At 41.6% G+C, this 12,202-nt stretch overlaps 1 protein-coding gene across 7 annotated transcripts in view; it reads left to right on the top strand.

Annotated features, from left to right (window-relative positions):
- The window catches only part of SPATA6L (spermatogenesis associated 6 like), an 82,413-nt gene that overhangs the window by 42,133 nt on the left and 28,078 nt on the right, over positions 1-12,202 (top strand). For all 7 annotated transcript variants that reach the window (XR_011649396.1, XM_058301798.1, XM_058301800.2 and 4 more), the window contains one exon: positions 4,292-4,369. Coding sequence is in view for 6 of the 7 variants with exons in the window: in XM_058301798.1 (XP_058157781.1) it covers positions 4,292-4,369 (78 nt within the window). In the remaining variant the exon portion in view is untranslated. The remainder of the gene's footprint in view (positions 1-4,291; positions 4,370-12,202) is intronic.

Genomic DNA, 12,202 nt, shown 5'->3' with positions numbered 1-12,202 from the left:
TTATTTGCCAGCAATGTGCAAGACAGATTTTAAGAGCCAGAATGAGCTGAGATGACCAGTAGAAGTTTTTGTAATAGTTAAGGCAAAAAATAAGGATTTTAATCAAGGTAGGAGGCAATATAAACAGTGGATTTGGGATAGATAAAAATGAGATGACGTGTCAGAAGAATCAATAGGACTTGGTGACAGGATCTGGTTGATGATGGAGAAGGTGTAGAAAGCAACTCTGAAGACTTGAACCTGGGTAACTGAAGAATGACAGTGTCACTGGTGGAAACAATGACAACATAAGGAAACCACGCTGAGGTGACAAGTCTGGCTTTAACCTAATGACACTAAATGGATGGATGACAATGTGTAAAAGATCCTTATGAGTTGGAACTATGTGGCTGGAGAATGAGCCTTGGTAGCCATCTGTCTGAGAGAGAGAACTGAAGCCATGATAGTTGAGAGGGTATATAGAGAGCCAAGGAATGAGCCAAGGAAAGTGCCCACAATAGGGGGATCACTGGGGAAGAGGGTCCATTTTTGTTGTCCCAACAACAAAACCAGTAGGAAAGAGAGGGCTGCCAACATGAGGTGGAGAGGAAAAGACAGTGGTTAGGCACAAGGACAGCATAAAGGAAGCTTCTAAGAAGGAAGGATTGATAGATGGTTTGTACAACATATATGCACACTGTACTGTACTTGGCCTTTTTCACTTGATGTACCTTAGAGATTTTGCCCCGTCAACACATAGAACTGCTCATTTTTGTAAGTACCTGTGCAGTATTCCATTGTGTGGAGATCTCATAATTTATTTAATCCTTATTCTATGGGTTTTTACTTTATCTTCATTTTAAAAAATAGGAATAATGCTGCACTTAAGAACTTACTAAATTTGTCATTTAGTATATGTTCATCTGTAGAATAAATTCCTAAAAGTGAAAATTTCTGGGGCCAAGGGTATATACCTTTCAAAATGTGTTAGATTATTCTCCAGAGAAAAAATACCATTTTACTCTCTGCTAGAATATGCAAGTGCCTCCCATTCCCTTTGATATAATGTACTATAAAACATTTTAATGCTTGCCATTGGAGTAGTAAGAATTGCACAGTTTTAATTTATATGGAATCAGTGAAAATTGGAATTGATTTGCATTTCTAATTTTGAGTGAGAGGCATATATTTAAGACTTACTTATATTCCCTTTACTAGTGAAATATTTTTGCTAATGTTCATTGGGTGTTTGTCTTTTCTAATCACTTTGAAGAAGGTTTTTATGTAGTGAGGAAGTTAGCTTTTGTTTTAGGAGTTGCAGATATTTTCCCCACTTTGTCATTTACTTTTTGACTTTGTGGAGTTTTGGGCTATGCAGATTTTTAAATTTTCATGTTTTTGTATTGATCCACATTTTCTATGACTGTTTTATATCATATTTCTTGACTTGAAGGTTATAAAAATGTTTCGGGATTTTTTTCTAGTACTTGTATGATCTTTTAAAAAAAATTTTTGAAGATTTATTTTTTATTTATTTCTTTCCCCTTCCCTGCCCTCCCTTCCCACCCCCAGTTGTCTGCTCTCTCTGTCCATTCACTGTGTGTTCTTTTGTGTCTGCTTATATTCTTGTCAGTGGCACCGGGGATCTGTGTCTCTTTTTGTTGCATCATCTTGCTGAGTCAACTCTCTGTGTGTGTGATGTCACTCCTGGGTAGGCTGCACTTTTTTGTGCTGGGCAGCTCTCCTTATAGGGTGCGCTCCTTGCTCATGGGGCTCCCCTACAAGGGGGACACCCCTGTGTGGCATGGCACCCCTTACGCACATCAGCACTGCGCGTAGGCCAGCTCATCACATGGGTCAGTAGACCCTGGGTTTGAACCCTGGACTTCCCATGTGGAAGGTGGACACTCTATCCATTGAGCCAAATCCACTTCCCTTTTTATTTTTTAATGTTTAAAACTTCAATCCATTTTCAATTTATTTTGGTGCTAAGTAAAAGGCATAGAGTCAACCCTGTTGTTTTCAGATAGCTATTTTGTTGTCCCATCACCAAGTACTGAATTACTCATCTTTTCCTACTAATTTAAAATGTATTGGGAAGCGAAACTGGCCCAGTGGTTAGGGCATCCTACCACATGGGAGGTCCACGGTTCAAACCCCGGGCCTCCTTGACCCGTGTGCAGCTGGCTTGTGTGCAGTGCTGATGCACACAAGGAGTGCCATGCCACACAGGGGTGTCCCCGCGTAGGGAAGCCCCACATGCAAGGAGTGCACCCTGTAAGAACAGCCTCCCAGCGCGAAAGAAAGTGCAGTCTGCCCAAGAATGGTGCCGCACACACGGAGACCTGACACAACAAGGTCAATAAAAAGAAACACAGATTCCTGTGCCGCTGAAAACAACAGAAGCAGACAAAGACGACGACGCAGCAAGTAAACACAGAGAACAGACAATGGGGCGGGCGGGGGAACGGGGAGAGAAATAAATAAATAAATCTTAAAAAATAAATAAAATGTATTGATCATATACTAAATCTCCATGTATATTGGAACAAATGACTTAATCTCTGTTCTATTCCACTAATTCTTGTGCTAGAACCATACTGTTTTAAGTATTGAGCTTTATAAAAAGCTTTATATGTGGTGGGGGTGGCCATCTCCCTCTCCCCAATTTCTTCTTTTTCAAAACTTTCCTGCTCTTTTAGTTTTTTTGTTTTCCCCTTTGAACTTTTTTATCAGCTTGTCTAAACCCCTCTCCCTCTCCTTATCAAACGATCCCATTGTTATTGCATTAAATTTAAACATTAACCTAAGGAGAACTGACCTCTATGATGTTGACGGTTCTTAACCAAAAACATGGTATGCATTTCCATTTGTTCAGGTTTTCCTTTTTATCCCTTAGGAGCAGTTTAAAGCTTTCTTCATATAACTCTTAAGCACTTCTTGTTATATTTAGTCTTGTGTATTTTATTTTTTGTTGCTATTGGAAATAAGGTCTTTTTTTTCCACTGTATCTTCTGCTTGTTTGTTTGTATATTAAATTATTGATTTTTGTGTATGTATTAATTTTCTGATCAACTACTATTCTGAGTTCTCTTGCTGTGTGTAATTTTTTGGATTTTCTTGTTTTCAGTCCTCATGTCACTCTTCTCAATTGTTCTGTTCTAGGAGGTATTCAATTAAATTAGCATGGGTCCCGTGCCAGCCCCTGGCCATTTACAGTAAGGTTCTGTTTGGTGGGAGAGTGGTTTGGGTAGGAGCCATGCAAAGACTACAGGTGTCCACTGCTGAAGCATTTGGGATAGGGTTGATTGGGGTTCTCTAACAGAAAGCAATGAGTGTAGTAAGTAGAACATTCTGAAAGTGGGCTTTGACCAGAGACCATATATAGGGCAATCCCCTGGGCTCAAATAGAAATCAAAATCAGTGTAAAGGGAAGCAATGACAGGAGCTCTTAGAATATATTACTTTATATTTTATATCAGTCAAATGTTAGATGACTGTAGCAGGAGATTGTCAGTGATAGTCTTCTTAATCTACCAGGCCCTTTCCTCATTCTTGGTGGAGGTGAGGGTTCATTGTCACCCACTATATTGAGCATTGCCGAGGCAGAGTGGAAAAATAGGAACCAGGAGGCAGAGGAAAGTCTGAGCACTTATTGCTGCACAATAAACCATTCCCATATTCAGTGACTTATGGGACTGACTGTGGACTGACTGGGAATCTGCTGATCAAGGCTGAGCTTAGCTGGGCAGCTCTGCCTCAAACTGCCAGGGTCATACCTGGGCTTAGCTCCCTGCTGTGGGTTGGGCTCAGGGCTGCTCCACGTGTGTTCATCCTGGGCCCAGGCTGGACAGCAGCAGCTGTCTGGGGAATTCCTTCTCAGAGCAATGACAGGTATTAAAGAGAGCAAACCCCACTTCACAAGCACATTTCTAGCCTTTGTATCATGTCTGCCAAGTCATGGGTTAAAAACATGTCAGCTGTGTCATTACTGGCTGGGCAAGTTACTTAAACTCTCTGTGTCTTAATTTACTCATCTACAAAAATATAATATACTATTAAGACTGATTTCATGAGGTTGTGAGGATTGGATGAGTTAATGTGTGCAAAGCATGTAGGGCAAGGCATGATATGTGGTACACAGTACATAACTGCGAACTCTTCTTAATAGGTACGTATTTTAGACAATACATGTAGATTATGCCAACCACCAAAAGAGCAGTTAGGTTCTTGTATGACTTTAGAGGGTAAAGAAACTGTTTCCAGTAGTTTTACTTGCTTCTTTTTATGTTGTTTTTATTTTATTTTTTAGGGCATTGCTCCCAAAATAGAGTTTTCTACAAGGACAGCCATCAGAGAACGTTTGTTTCTGCATAGAAACAGATTTCATGTAAGTATAATTGAGAAGCCAGTGATAGGAACAATAAGAATTTTACTCACAAATTTAAAGGATTTCAGCTCAAACTTAGTTTACCAAGATTACATGAAATTGCACATAGAAATCTGGAGACTTTTTGCTAGGTTTGACTTTCTATATTCAAACTATTTGTTCAGCCTGATGATCATATTAGAATCAGTATATTTGGCATGTACTCAGTGTGGTGGATGGAGCAGGGTGACCCGGACTAGCTTGACCTAAGTAGGTTGGTCACCTCTTTTGTTGTTCTTGTTCCATGACTTCTACTGTTGATCTTATGAACAATCATGTTTCTGTCTTTGTTTTGCTGATGCTGAAGCTCAGGGGTGAATCTGTGGTCCATCTTTGGTAACTGTGAAGGGCCTTAGCCCATCCATGTGGATTACTGCTATTTTAGTCTTGTTCAACCCTAATTTCTTTCTGTATTTCTTTTACCTTATTATACATAATTTTATAGCCATTTAAAATCCTTTCGAGAACAAGATGGAGGATGAATGAGTGAATGTAATGAATGAAAATACTTTTGAAACAAGGTAGAGTAAAATTAATAATTGAAATAAAATCCTTGTTATCTCAAATCATGCCTGAAGTCCTGGAAAAGAACTTGAAAATAAGGGCTATGGATTAAGGGGTACCAAATGAGAAAATCTGTGTAAAACCATCAGTCCTCTGGGTGTAATAACTTATATAACAGGACACTATTAATTTTAAGAAAGCATCAACTGCATTTTAGTTTCTTCTTATTCTCTTTCTGTTTTTACTAATCTCTCTGATCTGTATGCATGGCTATTTTTTAGGTCTTTCTTTTTCTTCCATTCTGCCACTTTAAGCTTGTAATATTCTTGTTAACACTTAAAAGTCTTTAAGTGTTAATTTCTAAAATATTTTTTTTGTTATAAGAAAAGTATCACCTTCATTTTAGAAAATTAGAAAATACAGATAAGCAAAAAGAACAAAATAAAAATAAAACTTAACAGTAATTCCTACCATCTAGAGATGAGCATGACTAATTATTTTGGTGTATAGCATTCTGTCCATTCACACACACTTATTTTAAAATATTGGGAACATGACCAGAATTGTGGGAAGATGGCATCACACAAATAGGCAGAGCTCAATTCTTTCACAAAAACCATGGAGAAAGAGCCAAAAGTTGTCCAAGGAACCCACTTTGGGGGTCAGCAGACCAGGATGGTGCGAAGGCAGCTGGGGTAATATCCCTGGCTCACTGCCACTGACTGAGAGGGGAGAAGACATCTTCCTTCCTGTCAGCTGTTTCAAGGGAAGGGGGCGTCCCAGGGTTTTTCTTCAGTGAATTTGGCCAGCAGAGCCCACTTTGAATCTCCATACTGCCTCAGTATTAGCACAGTACATCTTTTATAGATGCAAGAATGTTATATTATATCATTACTACTAACCACGTCCATAGGTCACTCCAGCTGTATTTTTCCCATGCTTCTTCACATTCCCATTTTGAGTTAATTTTTGGAAAAGGTGTTTGATAGGGTCCTCTTTCCTTCTTTCAGCTCTAGATGTCCAATTCTTTCAGCACCTTTTGTTGAATGGATTGTTCTGCCTGAGTTGTGTGACTTTGACAGGCTAGTCAAAGCTCACTTGACCATACCTGTGAGGGTCTGTTTCTGAACGATAAATTTGGTTCCATTGGTTTATTTTGTCTGTCTTTAGGCTGGTACCATGTTGTTTTTACCAATATAGGTAGGTATTATGATTTAAAGTACAGAGATGAGGGTTCACTTTTTCTTTTTCTGATATTTCTGGCTATTCAGGACTCCTTACCCTTCCAAATAAATTTAATGATTGTGTTTTCAATTTTTTCTTTAATGCTGGTGGAATTTTTATCGGGATTGCATTAAATCTGTATATCAATTTGAGTAGAATTGACATCTGAGTGATATTTAGTCTTCCAATCCATGAGCATGGAATGTTCTTCCAGTTATTTAAGGCTTTTTTTGTCTCAATTTGACACTGCTACCATTTTTCACCAGACTGAGGCATCCCTCAGGCTGGTGGGCTCGAACTAGTTGGCCCCGGGGGAGTGAGGACGGATATGGAGACTATGCACACTCCGGAGACAGGGTTCTGGACCAAGTCTAACTTTATTACATAGGAACAGCAATTTATAGTTTAAGGCAATAGGGAAGGGGGGCTAGGCGGTATTTGATTGGCAGGGGCGAATATATGCCCAAACAAGGAGAGGGGTAAGCTATGGGGGACGGTTAGGTTGATCACGTAGGCTGAGTTTTTTCACGCCATACTGCTTGATTGGTGGGGATTAAACAAAGGGAGAGGGGCTCGGAGAGGAGGAAGAAGATGTGGTGTAGCTGGACAGGGCTTGGTTGCCATTCTGTCTGACCTCGTGGGCAGCGGCCATTTTGTTTAGCTGTGTGGTTGCCCTAGAGATAGCGTGTCGGCAACTGATAAGCTATGCCTTGTCGGCTGTGCACAGGGTGCTCTTGGACACTTTTATTTCGCCTACATTTTTTAATTTGTTTTAACATTGAGTTACAGTTTTCTGAATACAAGTGCTTTACATCATTGGTTAAATTTATTCCTGACTATTTGAGTTTTATCTGTCTTATTTTCACCACTTTTTGACACTTTTAGTTACTTTCATTGATATAATCTTCATTTCTAGACTCTCTTCCAGGCCCTTCTCTCCTGTCTTTTCTTTTCAGGTTCTAGCACATCCTTTAGTATTTCCTGAAATTCTGGTCTCTTGTTTAGAAATTCTCCCAGTTTCTGTTTATCTGTGAATATTCTAATTTTGCCCTTATTTTTGAAAGACAGTCTTGCTGGATATAAGATTCTTGGCTGGAAGTTTTTCTCTTGTATTATCCTAAATATATCAGACCACTGTCTTCTTGCCTCCATGGTTTCTGGTGAGAAAATCAGCACTTAATCTTATTGGATATCCCTTATATGTTATGCATTGCTTTTCTCAGAATTCTCTCTTTGTCTTTGGCCTTTGACATTCTGGTGAGTATGTGTCGTGGAGTTGGTCTATTTGGATTTTTTTTGGATGGGAGTATGTTGTGCTTCTTGGACAATTTTCTACCATTATTTCTTCAAATATTCCTTCTGCCCCTTTTCCTGTCTCTTCTCCTTTTGGGACACCCATGACACATATGTTTGCATGCCTTTTGCTGTCATTTAGTTCCCTGACATCTTGTTCAATTTTTTCCATTCTTTTCTTCATCTCTTCTTTTGTATATTCACTTTCAGAGGCCATTTCTTCAAGCTCACCAATCCTTTCTTCTACCTCCTCAAATCTGCTATTATATGATTCTAGTTTTTTTAAAATTTCATTGAATGCACCTTTCATTCCCATAAGATCTGATATTTTTCTGTGTATGCTTTCAAATTCTTCTTTGTGCTCATCCAACATCTTCTTAATATCCTTAATCTCTTTAGCCATCTCATTGAATTTAATAAGGAGATTTGTTTGAACATCTATAATTAGTTGTCTCAACTCCTTTATGCCATCTGGGGGCTTATCTTTTTCCTTTAACTGGGCCATAGTTTCCTGTTTCTTGGGGGTGGATTATAATTTTTTGTTGGTGTCTTCACATCTGGCTTACTAGAGTATTTTTCCTGGGTGCAGTTTTTCTCTTTAGTTTAGGGCTTCCTATCATTTCTCCTTTGCTTGTTATGCAGTAGGAGCCAAGCATGTAGTTGGTGCTGTAAGCTGTGGAGGCTCAAGCTGCCCTCATTGCAACAGGGACCAATGAAGCTTCTTTCAACTTTCTCCTTTGCCAGGGATAGGGACAGAGTCACAGCTATGTGGAATAATCCACATGCAGGCCTAGACTGTAGTTGCCTAGAGAGACTGATGAAGCTTTACATCCCTTTCTCTCCTGCCTGGGGTGGGGATGGAGCTGCAGGTGTGGGCAGCAATCTATGCAGTGCAGGTCCAAGATGACCACAGTTGCCCTGGTAGACTTCTTTTTTTTTTTTTTTTTTAAGATTTATTTATTTATTTCTCTCCCCTTCCTTCCCACCCCAGTTGTCTGTTCTCTGTGTCTATTTGCTGCGTGTTCTTCTTTGTCCGCTTCTGTTGTTGTCAGCGGCATGGGAATCTGTGTTTCTTTTTGTTGCATCATCTTGTTGTGTCAGCTCTCCGTGTGTGTGTGGCTCCATTCCTGGGCAGGCTGAACTTTCTTTTGCTCTGGGCAGCTCTCCTTACAGGGCACACTTCTTGCGCGTGGGGCTCCCCTACGCAGGGACACCCCTGAGTGGCAGGGCACTCCTTGCACTCATCAGCACTGTGCGTGAGCCAGTTCCACATGGGTCAAGGAGGCCTAGGGTTTGAACCGCAGACCTCCCATGTGGTAGATGGACGCCCTAACCATTGGGCCAAGTCCACTACCTCCTGGTAGACTTCTGATTTTCAGTCTATGCCAGCCAGAGTTACCTGCAATTACCTATATAGGCTGGTGCAGGGCTCCTCAGCCTCCTCCTTGCCAGAGGGGGTGCTGAAGCCTAGGCTAGGGCTGCAGGCTGACCTGCGTGAGAAGAACGGTTCCTGCTGACACTAAGAGTTTCAGTTCAGCCCGGCTTCCCCTCATACTGGGGGTGGAGTCAGAATGGTGGTTACTGGCCTCTTTCTGACTTGGGCTGGTTCTCGCCCCAGCTGTTTCCAGGGTTATCTCTTAGGCAGCCAAGTCTCCAATTCAGTAGCTGAAATTGGCAACCAACCATCTCCTCCTCCCCTGTTTCTGGGAAATGGAACTTCCAATTCCTGTCACAGAGCAGCTCCTGGGGGAGGCTCATGCCACCCGAGTAGGACAATCACCAGCCTCTGCGGCTTGGCCAGTAATTTCCTGGAGAGGCTGGTGCAGGTCCCCGCAGCTTTCTCCCTGCTGAAGGTAGCACTGGGGCCTAGGCTAGACCTGCAATTTGATCTGGATGGGAAGAAACCAGTCCCCACCAGCACTGGGATCTTCAGTCCACCCCGCTCCCCCTCGTGCCTGGTGTGGAGCCGAGTGTCAGCTCCCAGCCTCCTTCTGACCTGAACAGGCTCAAACCTTAGCTGTTCTCAGGATTATACTGTGCCCCACTGAATTTCCTCATTATAGCTGAAATTGGTGCCCAACATTTTCTTCCTCCCCCGTTTTGGGAAGGTGGAACTTTCAATTCCATCCACGGAACAGCTCCCAAGGCGGCTTGTGCCTCCAGTGGAGGGTGGGCACCGACCTCCGAGGCATGGTGCACTCTACTTACAAGTCTTCTCTGCAGATGGGCAGTCTCCTTCCACTCCCCCAAAGACATTGCAGGATGCTCTTCTGGTCTCCTGGAGCCCCCAAACAGGTGCTTCAGCTAGCTTCAGAGAGGTCTGGGTGTTTGCTAACTGACCTGGAGCAGGAGCTGACTCTAGGAGCTCCTTACTCTGCCGCCATTTTGCTGGTTCTCCCCTGGCCTGATTTTGATAACTTGCCAGGCAATTTTATTATTATTTTTATTTATTTAAGGTATTTGGTTTACATAAATGTTACATAAAAAATATAGGGGATTCCCATATGCCCTACTCCCCGCACTGCCCACATTTACCCACATTAACAACATCCTTTATTAGTGTTGTACATTCATTACAATTGATGAACACATTTTGGAGCCACTAGCATGGATTATAGCTTACATTGTAGTTTACACTCTCTCCCACTCAATTCTGTAAGTCATGGCAAGATACACAGTGGTCTGTATCTGTCATTGCAGTGTCATTCAGGACAATTCCCAAGTCCTGAAAATGCCCCCATATTACACCTGTATTCCCTGACCTCAGAACCTCCAGTGGCCACTGCCTCCACATTAATGATATAATTTCTCCCATTGCTAGAATCACAATAAGTCTATAGTAGAATACCAGTAAGTGCACTCTAGTCCATAGTTGATTCCCCAATCCTGAGGATTCTCAGATGGTGATGCCCACTCTACATCTAATTGAGAGGGGGCTTCAGTCCCATACGGCAAGGCAATTTTTAAAATTTAGAATAAATTTAACCAAATATCAAAGAACTGTGGGAAAAAAATAGGGAAGAGAGAAATTGGCCATCAGAGTCACCAGCATATTTAGATGATTAGACATCTGCAAAAAATTAAAAGCCATTCTAGGAAACAGGAAGAGATGGCCCAGCCAAAAGAGCTAACTGTATATCCTGAAGAGATATAGGATTTAAGACAATTAATCAGTGTTAATCACACAACTCTTCTTAATCACATTGAAGAATTTAAAGAAAGTATGACTAAAGAAATAAAGGATATCAGTAAGACACTGGGTAAGCATAAAAAGCAATTTGAAAGCCTGCAAAGAAAAATAACATACCTTATGGGAATGAAATGATGGATGAGATTCAAAATACATTAGAGGGGAATTGGATATGGCTCAAGTGATAAGGCCTCCGCCTACCATATGGGAGGACCTGGTTCGATCCCTGGGGCCTCCTGGTGTAAAAGAAGAAGAGAAAGCATGCCACATGGTGAGCCAGTGCTTGCGTGGTGAGCTGAGTACATGCACGGTGAGCCAAGTGCCCACGTGGTAAGCCGAGTGCTCATGTGGTGAGCTGAGTGCCAATGTGGGTGCCCACATGGCAAGTTGAGTGCCCATGCAGTGAGCCGAGTGCCCATGTGAGTGCCCACATGGCAAGCCAAGTGCCCACATGGCAAGTCAAGTGCCTGTATGGCAAGCTGAGTATGTGTGCGAGTTCCCGCATGGCGAGCCACTGCCCGTGCAGTGAGCTGAGTGCCCACATGGCAAGCTGAGTGCCTGCATGAGTGCCTGCATAATGAGCCAAGTGCCCGCATGGTAAGCCAGTGCCCACACAAGTTATGCAGCAAGATGACGATGCAACAAAAGAGAGACAAAGGAGTCAAGGTGAAGCACAGCAGAGACCAGGAACTTAGGTGGCACATTTGACAGGGAACCTTTCTCCACATCAGAGGTCCCCAGGATTGGATCCCAGTGAATCCTAGAGGAGAAAGATGAGAAGAGAAGAGAAATAAATACAGAAGATCACACAGCAAATAGACAAAGACAGCAAAAATAGCAGGGTGGGGGTGGGGGAGCGGAGGGGGAAGGCAAAATAAATGTTTAATAAAAAGAAATAAAGTACTTAAAAATACATTAGAGGCACATAAAAGCAGATTTGAAATGCTTGAAGACAGAATTAGTGATTTTGAAGACAGAACATCTGAACTGGAAAAGAGAGGAGGACAGAAAGAAGAGAATGGAAAAAATGGAACAGAGTCTCAGGGAATTGAATGATAATGCAAAACACAATACATTCACATTATCAGTGTCCCAGAAGGAGAAGAAAATGGAAAAGGGGCAGAAAGAATATATTAGGAAATAATGACTTCCCAACCCTTATGAAAGCCATAAATATCAATATCCAAGAAGGACAACACACCCCAAACAAAATAAATCCAAATATACCTACCCCAAGACACATACTACTCAGAATGTTAAATATCAGAGATAGAGGATATTGTAAGCAGCAAGAGCATCATGTGCAGGGGAAACTTGATAAGATTAAGTGCCAACCTCTCATCAGAAACCATGGAGGAGAGAAGAAAGTGGTACGATGTATTTAAGGTACTGAAAGAGAAAAACTGCCAGCCAAGAATTCTGTATCTGGCAAAAAAAAAAAAATGAGGGTGAGGTCAAAGTCTTCAAAGACAAACTCAAACTGATACAATGTGTTAGCAAAAGGCCAGAATTATAAGAGATACCAAAGGGAGTGCTGCAGCCTGAAAGGAAAAAACATGGGTGAGAGATTTGGAGAAGAGTTT

This window comes from Dasypus novemcinctus, chromosome 8, assembly GCF_030445035.2.
Source record: "Dasypus novemcinctus isolate mDasNov1 chromosome 8, mDasNov1.1.hap2, whole genome shotgun sequence".
Classification (NCBI taxonomy): Eukaryota; Metazoa; Chordata; class Mammalia; order Cingulata; family Dasypodidae; genus Dasypus; species Dasypus novemcinctus.
Note: the sequence above shows the minus strand (reverse complement) of the source record. Positions and strands in the feature narration are given on the sequence as shown.